The following is a 17,917-nucleotide window of genomic DNA, read 5'->3' as shown; positions in this document are numbered from 1 at the left end:
AAAAAAACATAATTATCAGGCTCTGTTCAGTCAACGCATAAAACCAACCTTTATTTTGACAGGTAGTCCTGCTGAGACCATGGTCTCTTTCACAAATGAATCCTGTATCAGACACACACATCAATACATATCAATACACGATATGTAAAACACAATCATATAAAACAAACACGTTTTTAAGTAAAAGGGTCCTCTATCAGCCTTCTGAATTGCCATAAGAGGCATTTACCTAAATCAGTGGAGATTGTCATGCTGAAACAGGAAAGGGCCTTCCCCAAACGGTTGCCACAAAGTTGGAAGCACCGAATTATCTAGAATGTCATTGTATCTTGTAGCGTTAAGATTTCCCTTCACTTGAACTAAGGGGCCTAGCCCGAACCATGAAAAACAGCCCCAGAATATTATTCCTCCTCCACCTAACTTTGCAGTTGGCACTATGCATTGCAGCATTCTTCTGGCATCCGCCAAAGCCAGATTCCTCCGTCGGACTGCCAGATGGTGAAGCTTGACTAATCACTAAAGACAACCTGCTCCAGAGCTGTACACCACTCCAGCCAACGCTTGACATTGGGCGTGGTGATCTTAGGCTTGTGTGTGGCTGCTTGGCCATGGAAACCCATTTCATGAAGCTCTCGCTGGTCCTGTTCTGTGAGCTTGTGTGGCCTACCACTTTGCAGCTGAGCCATTTTGTTCCTAGAAATTTCCACTTTACAATAACAGCACTTACAGTTGACCGGGGCAGTTCTGCTGGGCAGAAATTTGACAAACTGACATGTTGGAAAGGTGGCATTCTATGACGGTGCCACGTTGAGTGTCACTGAGCTATTCGCTATGGGCCATTCTACTGACAATGTTTGTCTATGGCTGTGTACTCGATTTTATACACCTGTCAGCAACGGGTGTGACTGAAATAGCCGAATACACACATTTAAGGGGTGTCCACATACTTTTGACCATGTAGTGTATGTCCAATTGAATGGTGCTGGACAGCAGAACTCTGACTTGATTAAAACATATATATAATAATAAGAAACAGTATCGTTTAATATGTTGAGATTAAATATACCACACCACCCTCTGCTGCCTCTTTTTCGAACAACCATATTTTCTATCATGCGCTCCATCATTGCGTCATCAACGAGCGACAAAATCCATTGAACGTAAAAGTTCCCGGAAGTAATTTTGGTAAACACACGTTTGCATTTTGTTATGCTGTTGTGGCATGCAAGTTACCCTTTTCTAAACTATGCCGAAACTCGTTGCGATAAAATGTACAGAAAAATCTAATACGGGAGGATTTTGGTCTGCCATTGATGTTTGGATAAAGAAACCACACGTTGTGAACAAACGTCTTTGTGGAGTCAAAGAGACACAGAGTAAGAATGTTGGCTGTGAAGAACTTAGAAACATTCTGCTAACTCATGGAAGTGATACTTCAGAGTCCAAGGATATTCTTACTTTCTTGAATAGTGGCGTTGAACTCGAACATGACCAGGAGAGACTGTGGTCTTTTTGTGTGAGGACATTCATTCCTAAAGTAAACTGTTATGGCACAACTGTACATAAAGATATTATACTCAAAGGTAAGCCTTAAATTACATTCAGCTGATGTTTAAGCTGCTTATCATTGAGTTCTGGCTGACTTTACAACATGTACGCAACACAGGGATTTGAATACAGTCTCATGTGTGAAAGTGTCCTGTGTGTTATTTTTTACTCAACATTTTCAGACTTTAACACTCAAAGAGTAAGCTTCTTACCAGTTGAAGAGAGTGAGGAAGGGACTGCCTCTTTACGGAAGAACAACATCTATCAGATACATCTCCTGGCTGAGAAGGGTGATGAATGGTGAGTGTTTCCATGTTTAACCTCAGTGTCTGCTTCTTCACCCATCCTTCCATTGATTCAGTAATGCTTGGATGCATTGGATAGTGTCTGCACTGGTTTGCTCTGTAAATCTAATCTCCAGGACACTAGAGTTACATCTCATGCGGCCTGATGACTGGTTCAGTGACGGGGTGGCCTACCCCAAACTGCCCTGGCTCAGTGGGGAGCTCCTGCCCAAACTGGTGCGCTGGGCCACGGAGAGTAAGACCAGTGAGTTCAAGAGCACCCTGTCTCTCCTGCCAGTAGAGAAGTACAGCATCATGTACCAACAGCTGAAAGACAAGTACAAGGAGATGGTCAAGGTATGGTCAATGTATGATTAATATGGTCAAGGTATGGTCAATGCATGGCCAGTGTATGGTTAATATGGTCAATGCATGGCCAGTGTATGGTTAATAGTTCATGGTCAAGGTCTTTTACAGTATAGATTTGTCACAACAGTCCTGAATGCATTAATATATTTGTCTTTGCATAGGTATGGCCTGAAGTGACGGATCCAGAGAAGTTTGTCTTTGAAGATGTTGCCATCGCTACCTATCTTTTGGTAGGTCTCTTCTGTACATGGACAGTAACTACAACAATGTATTTGATGGAATGCTAATATGAGTAAAATGGCAACTCTAATGACAATAACACCATTGTCTATTAATGCACAGGTCCTATGGGGTGAGGAGCGAGCGGTGAAGGGTCTGACCGTCAAACAGTCCTTTGTGGATCTTGGTTGTGGAAATGGTCTCCTGGTTCACATTCTAAGCAACGAAGGGGTATGTGTGATAAACAATTCACTAGGTTGGCCAGAACACAGTTATATAATATAACCTGATATGCCCTGGTACTGAATAGTAACACCAGGATTACGGGCTGAAATACTCCATGTGGAAAACTGACCTCTCTAGCAGATCTCCTTTAATTTACAAATGTCCACTGGATGCTTAATCAATGACAGGGTAGCCGGCGAGTCGTAAAAAGCTTTAGTCTGCGTCCCAAGTAGCACTTTATTCCCTATATATTGCACTACTTTTGAACAGGGCCCATAGTGCACCATATATGGAATAGGGTCCCATTTGGGACGCAGACTTAATCTGTGCCAATTCCAGGCCAATGTTCCATTTAATCAGTGATGTGATTTAACGTCCAATCAAAACGCTGGATATCCGTAATTGAAATTACACACAGGGTAGGTGGAAAGTGTGTCACTATACCCAATGTTCATTTGATGAAGTGATTAAGGACTGACCGTCATGCCTACTTGTGTTTCAGCACCCTGGAAAGGGCATCGACGTGAGGAAAAGGAAGATCTGGGATATGTACGGCCCCCAAACACATCTAGAGGTGAGGAAGGGCTATGTGGAACTCTGTTTTAGGATAGTGGGGTTTTTTTTCTGCCTAGATCAACTACTTGACTTAGGGGTGTGTATATACTGCACAATAACAAGTTCACCTGACACAAGACTGAATTCAAACATTACACTGGACAATACTCTGGATACATTCAGTAACATAATAAGAATATTCTTAAACATTTTAGTTGCAAGAAAAAACGATTACAAGGGTTTGACTGAGCGGTCTAACAGGTGTCTCTAAGTGACCACACACCTCCAAACTGTGCACAGTTCCTAATTCATTTCAATGACCTTTTGTGACTCAAGGAAAGAGCTTTCAGGGTCATTTATTTTGCTCTCCTGGCTTTGCCATTATGGAACTGAGGCAAGCACACATGTAGTTTTTTTGTTTGGAACACAGCCTTGCGTCCCCACCATCACACAATTACTGTTGTTGTTTTACGTAATCCAAAAACGTTCCATTTATAAATCGCAATGTGGGTCAGATGGGCATTGTTTGAACGCCTATTCTTTTGCCAACATGGCTAGCTAAGTTATAAAATTCAAACTTACAATGTTTGGGTTTCAAAAGGTACTTCAGACAAACATATTGTAATTTTGGTGAGTCATGAGTCCATTCAAGTCCGTGCTCTGCAGCAAATTTTCTTCATAATATGACAAACAGGCTCATTCTGTTCAGGACAACCCAGGGAATAACGCATGTCATCCTTGTTTCAAGTTTTAATGTCATGTGCACAAGTACAGTGAAATGCCTTTCTTGCAAGCTCCAAACCCAACAATGCAGTAATCAATGTCAATGTAGCACAAAAATTATAGAAGTTAGAACAAAAACACAGGAGAAATAAAAACAAGAAATAAGACGAACACAAGAAAGTAAGAAGCTATATACAGGGTCAGTTCCAATACCATATTTACAATGTGCAGGGATACTTGAGTGGTAGAGGTAGATACAGTGCCTTCAGAAAGTACGCAAGCCCTTTGACTTTTTTGAAAGGAACACACCTGTCTATATAAGGTCCCACAGTTGACAGTGCATGTCAGAGCAAAAACCAAGTGAGTCAAAGAGGTCAAAGGAATTGTCCGTAGAGCTTCGAGACAGGATTGTGTCGAGGCACAGATCTGGGGAAGGGTACTAAAAAATATCTACAGCAAGAACACAGTGGTCTCCATCATTCTTAAATGGAAGAAGTTTAGAACCACCAAGACTCATCATAGAGCAGGCCGCCCAGCCAGACTGAACAATCGGGGGAGAAGGGCCTTGGCCAGGGAGGTGACAAAGAACCCAATTGTCACTCTTGACAGAGCTCTAGAGTTCCTTTGTGGAGATATGAGAACCTTCCAGAAGGACAACCATCTCTCATGGTGGTGGCAGCATCATGCTGTAGGGATGTTTTTCAGCGGCAGGGACTGGGATCGAGGCAAAGATGAACGGAGCAAAGTGCATAGAGATCCTTGGTGAAAACCTGCTCCAGAGCGCTCAGGACCTCAGACTGGGGCGAAGGTTCTCCTTCCAATAGGACAACGACCCTAAGCACACGGCCAAGACAATGCAGGAGTGGCTTCGGGACAAGTCTCTGAATTTCCTTGAGTGGCCCAGCCAGAGCCTGGACTTGAACCCGTTTGAACATATCTGGAAAGACCTGCAAATAGCTGTGCAGCGACGCTCCCCATCCAACTTGACAGAGCTTGAGAGGATCTGCAGAGATGAATGGGATAAACTCCCCAAGTACAGGTGTGCCAAGCTTGTAGCGTCATACCCTAGAAGACTCAATGCTGTAATCGCTGCCAAAGGTGCTTCAACTAAGTTCTGAGTAAAGGGTCTGAATACTTATTGCACTTAATGTAAAAATAATAATATAATATAATAATATATGCCATTTAGCAGACGCTTTTATCCAAAGTCATGTGTGCATACATTCTACGTATGGGTGGTCCCTGGGATCGAACCCACTACCCTGGCGTTACAAGCGCCATGCTCTACCAACTGTACATCCACTGCATTCCAATCAATGACAATCTACTATTTTCAACCCATTTACAGGGACTCTTAGTGGAAAGGGTTCATGGCTGCCTCAATCAACTTAATTTTGAGGGCTTTGTGGATATTTTGTGTTCCCATTTTTTGAAAGCAAACAAAACTACCGCAGTATTTGAAATATTTATGAATACCAGATTAATTCACAAGATATGTAGGTATTATATGAACTATTTTGTTCACCTTTTCAAATGAAGTCATATGACAATCACATATAGTCTAAATCACAATAGATACACATGGAATTGCACATGGTGTTGCGGGGAATCCCACACGTTGTTAGACACGCTCTGCTGTGCTGTACTTTCCCATTGCCGCCCGGCTTCAATGTTTCATCAGAAGACACGCTGCTGAATGTTCCCTTGCATCTATTATTCACTGTGTGTAGACCAGGCAGGAAGTAGCTAGGCGAGGTAGTTGTTCCCATAGGGACTCAATGTACTTTTAGCTAACGGCTCGGGGTTCTTTCTGGTATCCTTATTGTCGTTGATGGGATATGATGGGGTGTATAGAGCATGGAAGTGGTCTGCAACACCGAAAGGGGTTTTCCTTGTTGTCATTTTTTGTGTTCCTTTCAACTAGTTTCCTTAGTTGTTCCTTAGTTTTTGCCTGAAATCCCTTATTTACTTTTATTGTTGTTATTTAAAAGTATAAAACCAGTTATTTCTCTAGTCCATACATGGCAAGAGGCACAAAATGTTGCTTTGAAAAGTATTTTTTTGAATTTGTAATCTCATCTGACTTTGTATTTCAGACCACCCTTCTTCATATCCACTCAGACACTAAATGAGCTGAGATAACAATCACATTAAACATTATTCTCCTTCAATATTAAAAGTTGGTAACAGAGTTGTTATTTCGCGACAGAAAGCGGCTGGGGGTGTCATAAGCCATTTGTAATTCAAAAATGATTAATGAAAAAAAATCGAATTACTGTCGGCGGTACTTCTCTCTGATCTAAAGAAGCCTGTTGTGCTTTTGGTTGGGGGCCTTTTTTTCTATTCCAGGAAACGGCAATCACTCCCGGTGATGGCTTCTTATTCCCGGGCACAGACTGGCTGATTGGAAACCACTCGGACGAGCTCACACCGTGGATCCCCGTTATAGCGGCCAGGCAAGTCATCAGCAGAAACAATTTGGCTTAGCTGCCTCAAGTGGCAACTGATCTCTTGAGTTTGAAATCATGTTTTTTTCATGAGTTGGGAAGGGGGAATGGAGGTGTGTTGGTGTGTGAAGTGTAGTGTCTGATGCAGCAGCCACCTGGTGGGGATGTTGAGCTTGGCTCTAACTTTGCATCGACTCTCCTGTTCTGGTTTGAACGCTCCAACAACCTCCATCGATTTGAAATTGGCCTCATCTCCTGCCTTAATCTCACATTTTTCTCACCCCACTTTGAGTCAGTTGTACTTACATCCGTTGTACTTGTGGTATTTTCTCACCTCTATGCTGCCTGCTATCTGTGGTTAGGGCTCTCTTAAAAAAAGAGGTTCCATCATATCTCATTTAAAGTCACCTGGATGAATTGAGGATGGATAGACAATTATAAAGTAGATTGATAACTGTGACCAAACCACATGGTTTTGATGTGTAATTTCGGTCACTTTCCTCCCACTTTAGGTCATCCTTCTCCTGCCGGTATTTTGTCCTCCCGTGCTGCTTCTTTGACTTCTATGGGAAGTACCAGCGGAGACACTGTAAGAAGTCCCAGTATAAGGAATACATTGACTTCATCTCTGAGGTCAGCACAGCCTGTGGGTTCAACACAGAGGAGGACTGCTTGAGAATCCCCTCCACAAAGCGGGTATGCTAATGCTAACAATGACACTTGAACACACAGTACACGCTAATATGTTCATGCAAACCACTCATGTTGTTTTAATCTAACCCCTTTGCTTTACAGGTGTGTCTGGTAGGAAAGTCGAGGAGCTACCAGCTGTCGGATGAGCCGCAGGCAGAGGAGGGGAGAGACAAGTATATACAGGGTCGTCAGCCCTGCTCCGGGGTCACAGTTCGAGAGTCAAATGCCGAGGATGAAGCCGAGCACCACCACGACCACTCAGAGACTGACAGGATCCACGGCACCAACTGGGGAGCTGGATTCCAGCCCCGAGAGAGGATCGAGACAGTGCGGAACTGTGCCGCCCTTCCCCGGGACTTTGTAGATGGTATAGTCTTACGTGTGGCCACCTCTCTGCTGGGGTTGACCAAGGACGAAGGTGGGGATGTCCCCGGCACCTGGAACACGGGAGGTAAGAGAATGGGCCTTTAATAGCTAAACTGTCAATCAAATCACAAGGTAATCTCTCCCTCAAAATACAATAAAGTCTCACTCAGTCTGCATTTACATGAACTCTAATTGAGGTCATAACAGGTTTAGGAAAACAGAACATGAAGTACATATCTGATCTTGGATTTATTACTATTATGGCGTGTATTGGATTGTGTACTACATGGTGTATTGTTGATTCAGTGGAATTCAGGATGATCGGGTGTGTGCAGGAACTCAATGTTGGTGGCCCATCATGCCCTTAACCCACCCCACCTCTTTCTGTATCTCTACCTCTTCCTGTCTATCAATCCCTCTCAGCACCAATAGGAAAGCCCCTGGTGGCGCAGCACAACCCTGCTTTGAACCCTGTCAGCGTTTCATCCTCTGCCATTCAGCACCACATTCACACACTGCCCCCATCTCTCTTTTATCAACCTTTTCCGGACTTTCCCCTTCACACACACACACACACACACACACACACACACACACACACACACACACACACACACACACACACACACACACACACACACACACACACACACACACACACACACACACACACACACACACACACACACACACACACACTCCCCTGCACTCTCCCCTCCCCCTGTACGATGGATGAGATAAGAAGAAGAAGAAGTCTAGTCAGAGAGAAAAAAAAGAGGGGAAGAGACAGAGCCTGTAATCCAGGATGGAGATGACTGGATGAATAATGCACTCTGGCCCATCTTTTATGCATGAGTCTGTATTTGTGTTGAGGTATTTCTACCAGTTACTTTATGGCGCTGCTCTGAAAAGAGGGAGGATTAGCGGGGGTTAAGCCGGGGCAGCTTGCATGGACAGTGGCTAGCTCCCGAGTTTCAATGTGCCATTTTAGATGGCAAAGCAAAGTGCTACTATTAAAGTGGAACTGACAGCGTTTTAACTACTTTGCAAATATTAAACAAACAGACAATCATAATATCAGTAACAAATACCATATTCCCAGTTTATGCTTCAAAACCATTTGACTCAAAATTCCATGACACACAATAAGACATTGTTGACATAATTGATATATCAAATCAAAAACCATATATGCAGTTCAATGCATGATTTATATAATTCACCAATACATTTCTTGGTAGTCCAAAAACTATTGCTATCAGGTTGTAAATCCCAGCTGGCCTGGTACGTTGTTTGCTGGCTCCACCCATTTGGGATGCGCTGTTTCAGTTTCCATGACTCAATATTTTGAACAAAAATGGAAGACTAACTAAGGCTGGAAATGAGATGATACATTGTTTAGATCTAGGACATAATCATTTATAATGGACTTTTTCAGACATAACATAGGTACAGCAGATCCCCTTATTGTATGGGACACTTTTAAGTGTGCCTTTAGAGGCCATGCAATTCAGTACTCACCTATAAAACAAAAGCAATTTAGATCAAGAGTCCATATTAACAAAGGAAATTGAAGGACTAACAGTACAGTTAGATAGCAATAAACATGGTACCATAGAGACACAGAATAAGTTAGAGGAAAAACTAAAAGAAATGGAGGAACTTATTCAAGAAAGATCCAGTGTAATAGATTATAAAAATAAAGTGAACTGGATGGAATATGGGGGAAAATGCACCAAATTATTTTTCAATCTTCAATATAGAAATGCTACCAAACAAAATGTATTAAAACGTGTTACAAATGATGGAGTCACGCATTATTCACCAAATTATATTTTGAAAGAGGAAGTAAAGTACTTTAAGAATATGTTTTCGTTTCAGGGTCCTCCATCTCCACTAACTGAAACTAATTGTATGGATTTCTCCCCTAATAATATTGTAAAATTAATATCTGTACAGAAGGACTCATGTGAAGGCCAAATTACAGAGGTGGAACTGCTTGATGCAATTGGGGCCTTTAAGGATGGGAAATCTCCAGGGCTGGATGGCATACCAGTGGAAGTATACAAAACTTTTTTTGATATACTCAAAGGACCATTATTAGCATGTTTTAACTACTCCTATATAAATGGTAGATTATCAGACACGCAACAAGAAGGTCTGATATCATTATTACAGAAACAGGACCCAAGTGGTATCTATAAAGATCCAGTCCATTAAAAAAATTGGAGACCTCTTACACTTCAGTGTTGTGATGCAAAAATCCTAGCAAAATGCTTGGCGCATAGAATTTAAAAAGTATTGTCAGATATTATTCATCCTAATCAGACAGGTTTTTTACATGGACGATACATTGGAGTTAATATAAGACAAGTACCGGAAACAATAGAATACTATGAAATATTGGGGACAGCAGGCCTGGTTTTCATAGCTGATTTTGAAAAGGCTTTTGATAAAGTACGACTGGAGTTTATAAATCCCTAGAATATTTCAATTTTGGGGAATCTTTTATAAATGGGTTAAAGTTATGTATAGTGACCCTAGGTGTAAAATAGTAAATAATGGCTACATCTCAAAGTTTTAAGCAAAACAAGGTTGTCCACTATCGGCATATCTATTTATTATTGCCATCGAAATGTTAGCTGTTAAGATTAGATCAAACAATAATATTAAGGGATTATAAATCCGTGGCTTAAAAACTAAGGTGTCATTGTACGCTGATCTTTTAAAACCACAATTAGAGTCTCTCCACAGCCTCATAGAGGATCTAGATACTTTTGCTATTCTCTATTGGTAAAATGCCAATTTTACCAATAAAATGGTCTGATGGAGATGTGTACATACTCTGTATACAAATCCCAAAATAAATAAATAATCTCACTCCAATAAATGTTTATAGAAAGTTAGCAAAAATAGATAAGATCTTGCTACCATGGAAAGGAAAATACCTGTCTATTTGTGGAAAAAATCACCCTGATTAACTCTTTAGTAATATCAGTTTACCTATTTGCTTATGGTTTTGCCTACACCTAGTGATCTGCTTTTTAAATTATATAAAATATTCCATCTTATTTGGAACGGCAAGCCAGATAAAATTGAAAGGGCCTATTTATATAACGAATATGAATTTGGTGGGCTGAACTGATTAAATATTAAAGCATTAGACCTCTCACTAAAGGCATCAGTCATACAAAAGTTATACTTAAATCCAAACTTGTTCTCTAGTAAATTGGTATGAATGTCTCATTCTATGTTCAAGAAGGGACCTTTACCCTTTATTCAGATTACACCTGCTCACTTTCGGTTGTTTGAAAAGGAAATAATCTCCAAAATATCTTAATTTTTTAAAACAAGCCTTAGAAAGTTGGTTGCAATTTCAGTTTAATCCACCTGAAAAGACAGAACAAATACTACAACAAATATTGTGGTTAAATTCAAATATACTAATTGATTTTTAAAAAAAAAAAACTATTTTTCGAAGAATTAAAAATTTTAAAAAGTATAAATTTTTGTGAATGATATCATAAATAGGACTGATGGAGTTATGTCACACATGCAGCTAACACAGACATACGAAAATGTCTGCTCTACCCAAAATTACAACCAATTAATTGCAGCATTACCACAAAAATGGAAGAGGCAAGTAGAAGGGAGAAAAAAGTAAGGAACTTGTATGTTGGCCCTGTATTAAAGAACATAAATGGTTAAAAAAAGTGTGATAAATAAAAACATATACCAATATCATTTAAGGACCAAAAAACTGACAGCTGTTGGGAAGAGATTTTCGATGTACCCATTCCATGACACATGGTTTATGAATTGATACGCAAAACAACGCCGGATGCAAAACTTCAAGTTTTTCATTTAAATTACTATACAAAATTATTGCTACTAATTTAATGTTATATATATGGGGGATACAATCTTCCCAGGTCTGCAGATTATGCTGTGAGGAGGCGGAGTCATTAGATCATTTATTTTGGCATTGTCCATATGTAGCTCGTTTTTGGTCACAGGTCCAGGAATGGCTGAAGAATTGCAACATTTGCCTAGAACTAACGCTGCAGATAGCAATACTGGGTGATTTGAAAAGCCATAGTCAATCAAGCTCTGGATAAGAGCGTCTGCTAAATGACTTAAATGTAAATGTAAATCAATAATATAATAATTATTTTAGCGAAATTTTTAATTTACAATCTGTAGAAGCTATGAGAGTAGAAAGGTTCAATTCATTTGTGAAGCATCACAGCACAGTTGAAAAATATATGGCAAATAGAAATCCAAAATGTATGATGTTGAGAGATAGATGGGAGAGGTTGAATGCAGCTGAAGGGTGGGACTAATAGCAAGATAAACCATGTAAAACATACGGGGTCTGTAAAATGTATATAGGTTCAGATCTTTTGTGAAATAGCAGTTACAAATAGAATTCCAACTGGATGGACTTCAGAAATAGAGGAAGGACTAAAAACAAACAAAAAATAACTATTGTAAAATAGACTGTCTTTAAAATGTGTATAAGATGTATAAATTGAAGGTAAAAGCTGAAGTGTTTATTAGTTTACTCCAATTGGGGGATCGGTGGAAGGGTTTGCAGGGAATAATAATAAAGTTATATTCTTTTAAAAAGCATGTATGTCTATATAGGTATGTGTATGTATATATGTCAATATGCATGCGTGTATGGATATATATATATTTACCCCGAAAATATATGGGGGATTGGAAATGATGCAGACAATTACATTGATGGAACCAATATTCTTTCTGCAATATTAAGCTGATCCACCCCTTTAGAGAGAAAAAAAGGCTGGAAATGTCAAAACAATCAAACTAGAAAGGGCAATGATCACAAGTCAGTCGTAACGTGGCTAATAGGTTAGCGCACATGTGTCAAACATAAGGCCCGCGGGCCGAATAGGACGCAAGCGAATATAAACAAGTCAACAGTTGAGTCATCTACTAATTATAGCCTGATTGTGCTCGCATCGGTGAATTCAACTTCAACATATTATGCACATCTGCAAGCAAAGGCTGGACAAATGTTATTTATCTCTTTTGGCCGAGGGGGTGTGGTATATATCTGGCCAACATAACACGTCTAAGGGCTGTTCTTATGCACAGCTCAACGGGGAGTGCCTAAATACAACCCTTAGCTGTGGTATATTGGCCATATATCACAAACCCCCGAGGTGCTTTACTGCTATTATAAACTGGTTACCAACGTAATTAGAGCAGTGAAAATAAGTGTTTTGTCATACCCATGGTATACAGTCTGATATACCACGGCTTTCAGCCAATTAGCATTCAGGGCTCGAACCACCCAGTTTATAGACCATATACCACATGTATGACAAAACATGTATTTTTACTGCTCTAATTATTTTGCTAACCAGTTTATAATAGCAATAAGGCACCTTGGGTGTTTGTGGTATATTACCAATATACCAGTGCTGAGGGCTGTATCCAGCCACTCCGCGTTGCGCCATGAATAAGAACAGCTCTTAGACGTGTTATATTGGCCATATATCACACCCACTCGAGCCTTATTGCCTAAATATATCATCCTATGTACACAAGTGGACATTATAAAGGGCCATGTTTTTTCAAATCCACTCAGGTGTATTTCATGGCCTTTGGCGAATGTGTTTTAATGATCTAAAGTCACGCTGGTGCTACCGCCTGTAAACACACAGTTCAGTTCAAAGTGAATGATGGCAGGCCAGTGTGTAGCTCTGATTGACTATGGTGCACCAGGCTGCGTAGACTCCGGTCCTGGACGAGGAAGATGTTTTTTTTAAAGGTTATATTAATTGGCCAAACGCACTGCCGGTTTCCCACTCTATATCGCTGTAGAATTCTTTTTACAAATGCCCAAATATTCTATGAATTTAAAACGTGAAAATGACCATATTTAAAGGCTCGCTTGTCAGAAAATGTTTTTAAAAAAGAAAGAAAAACGGTTTAATTCCTCCAGAGGGTGTATTTGAAAAGATTTTGCTAAGATTTCATGTTGCTAAAACGCTGTGAGTTCCACTTTAAGTATTCACTATTTTAGCATACAGGATTGAATTCAGGGTAAAAACAATTCCTCAATGGTTTGAGAGCATTTCTCTCTCCACTTATACAATAGCACTAAATAAATACTTGCTAACCCGCAATCAATGTTAGCTGAGCATCTAGCTAGGAGCCATTTAATACACTCAGTAATACGATGTCACCTTGCTGAGTGTACTTTTTAAAGCCCACAGCATTACACAAACACACTATCTATGGACAATCCATTAATAACAGTTTGGGAGGCCAGTCCAGGTCCAAACTGAATCCACATTGTCAATAGCCCCACTTATCCCATTAATCTCTATTAGCATTGTAGGCTCTAGTCTCTTAAGGGCAGCTGTAAACGTAATATTAATCTTATATTAAGGCCCTGGGCCCCCTGGCGTCTGTGCTCTGACTGCTCTCTGTTCACACATACGTTGGCATACTATTCCTAGCTACTGTGCCAGGCTGCAAACAAAACTTGAGTGTCTTGAATTGTTACGTAATGTGGTACAGTACTAAAACAATCATCTCTATGTAATCAAAGTAGTTTATGTATAATGTCTTTGTATACAAAACCAACAGAACAGTTTTGAAGTTGATAATCAAGAGTGGAGGGGTCTTGATTGATTGACAAGTATTGCGCTGATTTGTTAGTAAGGCTTTACCACAGCAGAAAAATTACAATGGGTGCCACGACAACTCGTTCTGATATAATATATATGATATAATAAAATAAAATAACAAGGAGCATGAGGGAAGGGAACCAAAGGTAGAATTGCACTCCCATATGCCAAAGAGAGAAGATTGTCATTTATATCAACCAAAGGTCAACATAGATTGAATTATCCATGGAGAAGGGGAAAGCAAAGACAGAAATACCTTCATGTCCATGAAATGGAACTTAAAAGATTGGCTAGCTGCTCTGCTGCAAACTCAGATGTGAATTTATATCTCGGATTACAAATATTGTGGAAACACCTAGACTTTTTGGCCATGTATATGCATTATCTAAGACCCATGGGGAATGGGTTCGTTTTAATATGGTGGTGGTAGGAAATAACAGACAACAATGTCTCAGGATTTATTTTAAAATGGCCGCTGGGAACTGTGCTGGCAAAAATGTCCTCTGTTATTATGATTTTAATTGACTTCACAGCTCTGATGGTCTGACACCTTAGACGAACTGTCAGAGAGAATAAGTTATTTTCTGAGGTTCTAATTTATCACAACTCCCTTGTTGTCTCTTGTTGCTTTCCAAATGGGACCCTATTCCCTTTGTAGTGCACTGCTAAAAAAGCAGTGCAGTATAAAGAGAATAGGGTGCCATTTGGGACTAAGCCTTGGTTTCATTCCAAAAGTCACTCCTACCCACCCAAGTCCTTTTCCTACAACGCCAATGTCATGTTCATCACAACCCCATCATCTCCTATGGCTTTCTCATCCCTTTGTCCTAGTCCTCCATTATTGAACCCTTAACCACCCTCCTCTTCTCCTTTTTCATTCCAAATTGCACTCTTGGCTCTCTCCTCTCCAGGCAGGCTGTCCGTGAGAGAGGTGGCTGAGTTGTTGGAGCAGGAGACTCTGCAGGTCCTGAAGAAAGAATGTGGCGGTCTGCAGACCCTGCTCAAGAACAACCACCAGGTCTTCAGAGGTACGTGCAGCACAAACCCCGTATCCACACACTCCTCTTAAAGAAGATTGACCCCCAGAGCGACGGCACCTATTCCCTATATAGTGCACTACGTTTGGACCAGGGCCTAAAGGGTTAGGGTAGGGATGTTTGGGATGCTGCCATAGATATATATACAGTAGATACTATGTGGAGATCTGCTGTGTCTATTTCGGCACCAAACATCACGTTAATTGTGTTCTTATTTGCATACTCACTATAAGGTACCTCATTTTGGAACTTTTGGTGCTAACATGATGGCTATTAAGTTTGCTGAACTGTATATCATTAGCTCTGGGTCTGCATACATTAATCTTACTGAAGCAATCCAGGGCTTATTGGAATGCAACATACAGATATGAAATGCTTGAAAAAGTCGATGGAATCATTCCCAATCTCAGCTTGAAAGAATTTGCATTTTGCAATCTCTCTTAAGGCTTGCTTCTTTAACCTGATTTACAACAGGCCTGGAAAATACCTAGTCAATGCAAGAAAAAAGGTTTTTACTAAATTCCCCCCTATCCTCCACTCTTCTTTCCCTCAGTGGAAGGTGGTATGGTCCATATCCGGGACTGGCGGGTACAAGCCCAGAGGCCTAGAGGGCTGCAGGGTACCAGGGCTGATTCTAAGCGGAAGCACCTAATCTCTGGTGCCCTGAAGACCCGGGCCTGCTGGTTCCACGTCCACCACCCTCACGGATGCCCACTGCAGGCCGAGGAGTGTGCCTTTGCTCATGGCCCAGACGATCTCCGACCTTCCACCAGACCACTCAAGAAAATGAAGTGCTCCAACTGAACACTCAATTCAGTTTGGACCATTATTGCAATGTTTTATTTCAATTGTACTATTTTTGTTTAGTATTTTTTATTTTTTAGATGTGGAGTTGATGCTGTGATATGATGCTACAAGAATAGCTGTGACTGTCAGTCATACATAAATACAGTGCGGTCCAAAAGTATTGACACCCTTTGATAAGGATAATTGAAATACCCAGCTATATTGTAAGTGAAAAAATTGAGGAAAGAGATTTTGTTTTTACAGTAATATTTATTTTCTCAAAAGGTAGGGGTTGAAATGTTTGACATCTCTAAAGATTCTTAGAAATAAAGTAGTCAAAAGTTGAGTATTTGGTCCCATAATCCTAGCACGCAATGACTACATCAAGCTTGTTACTCTACAAACGTGTTGTATGCGTTTACAGTTAGTTTTGGTTGTGTTTCAGATTATTTTGTGGCCTTTTGAAATGAATGTTAAATAATGCATTGTGTCATTTTGGAGTCACTTTTATTGTAAATGAGAATTGAATATGGGACCAAATACTAAACCTTTGACCACTTTATTGATAAGAATCTTTAGGGGTTTCAATTTTGACCCCTACCTTTTTTATCTGAGCAATTGTATTCGAATAAAATAATATAATTTCCCATTTTTGGGGGATAAAATACAGCTCAGTATTTTAATTATTTATTTTCCACAGATATTATTGCTCATCATTATCAGCAGGTGTCAATCATTTCAGACCCCACTGTACATACATACTTGCGCTTGTAACTAATTCCGCATATCGGAATTTTGAGACCTAAGTCTGGTTAGATAAGTACATTTTAGTTTTTAGTAGTGGAGCTACTCTGCTATTTGGTTTGCAGATCTCAAATATAACATCGCAAATATAAACAATACTGTCCTATTGTTCTTACTACCACACCTTCATTACTCAACTACATACACAGAGGTGCTTTAAGGTCCAAAACGGAGCACAAGGAAGGCCATATTGGCTTAAAACTGTAAATGTCAGGGCCATGAATTATTTGTTGCGTGGTGTTCATGGGGTGTCCTGTGTGTTGCCCTCTGTGTCCCTGTTTTCCCTCCTGTGTTCCTTTACCACCTGGGATCGTGACCCCGTGGCTGAAAGGTCACATAGAGGCAGTAGAGGGCCGCCCAGAGACCACCATAGGGTCAGGAGCTGGGTCTTCTGCAGAGGAGTCTCGGGGGGGGCTGTCAGTGCACTCTCTCCATAGACCTCTATCTGTATGTCAGTTATGTCCTAAAACACTACACATTTGTTTATTATTATAAAAAAAAATAACTTTAGCAATCCTTGGTTCGGCTACCGCCTCGTACCTATGGCTGCGTCACAATAAAGCACAATCCCTCGGGTATTATTTGCTTAAAAAACAGTTTGCCATGACAAGTTTTTTTGGGTGTGAGAGATTATGCATCAGCGCTGCGAGCTGACAGCGAGCGTGAAGAGGCTTTAGAACTACTTGACTTTCCAAAATCGTCCTATGGGAGGACACGTTAGTATATCAATATCTGTGAGCCCCACCCCCACCCTGTGTAATTTCCCCTGCCATAGTATCGATAGCATACAGAACTGAGCTTTGTCCTATTCACCTGTCCTGGTCTGAAGGTGATGAATCCATAACATTCTGAGGTTTGTTCTATGTTAGCAGGCCGACTGTTCCCCGACCCTCCTGAGGCCTCTGGCTGTGTCTGAATAGTAATGAAGATATACGATTCAGTTTAAGAATAGGAAGGGTGTGTCCCTAATGGGCCTGATCTAAGGTCAGTTTTGCTGGAGCCGCATGGACCGACGTGAACAATACTGAATGCCAATGGCTGTGTTTTTTGATTAAGATGCACTCTAGCTAAGCATGGGAAGATGGAGAAACTCTATCGACAGTAAAAGCTTTGACTCTGACATTCTCCCTGTAGGTGAAGGAGCCCTCAGGAGAATTAACTTCCTGGAAAGCCAGAGGGAGGGAGTTACGCTG

At 40.6% G+C, this 17,917-nt stretch overlaps 1 protein-coding gene across 1 annotated transcript; it reads left to right on the top strand.

The window, feature by feature from the left end:
• Positions 1–1,148: 1,148 nt before the first annotated feature.
• trmt44 (tRNA methyltransferase 44 homolog) lies at positions 1,149–16,817 on the top strand. Its single transcript, XM_046319875.1, has 11 exons — positions 1,149–1,583; positions 1,731–1,848; positions 1,970–2,189; positions 2,363–2,431; positions 2,544–2,651; positions 3,148–3,219; positions 6,273–6,379; positions 6,883–7,066; positions 7,166–7,514; positions 15,009–15,125; positions 15,688–16,817. The coding sequence occupies exons 1-11, from the start codon at positions 1,247–1,249 to the stop codon at positions 15,936–15,938; spliced, it is 1,932 nt and encodes a 643-aa protein (XP_046175831.1). The 5' UTR covers positions 1,149–1,246; the 3' UTR covers positions 15,939–16,817.
• The last annotated feature ends 1,100 nt before the right edge of the window (positions 16,818–17,917 follow it).

The sequence above is a fragment of the Oncorhynchus gorbuscha genome, linkage group LG21 (assembly GCF_021184085.1).
Source record: "Oncorhynchus gorbuscha isolate QuinsamMale2020 ecotype Even-year linkage group LG21, OgorEven_v1.0, whole genome shotgun sequence".
Classification (NCBI taxonomy): Eukaryota; Metazoa; Chordata; class Actinopteri; order Salmoniformes; family Salmonidae; genus Oncorhynchus; species Oncorhynchus gorbuscha.
This window is presented reverse-complemented; position numbering and strand designations above follow the sequence as displayed.

Coding starts and splice junctions, on each gene's coding strand:
- trmt44 (XM_046319875.1), top strand. CDS start 1,247: ATGCCGAAACTCGTTGCGATAAAATGTACAGAAAAATCTAATACGGGA. Junction 2,432..2,543: donor CCATCGCTACCTATCTTTTG/GTAGGTCTCTTC, acceptor ATTAATGCACAG/GTCCTATGGGGTGAGGAGCG. Junction 7,067..7,165: donor GAATCCCCTCCACAAAGCGG/GTATGCTAATGC, acceptor TTTGCTTTACAG/GTGTGTCTGGTAGGAAAGTC.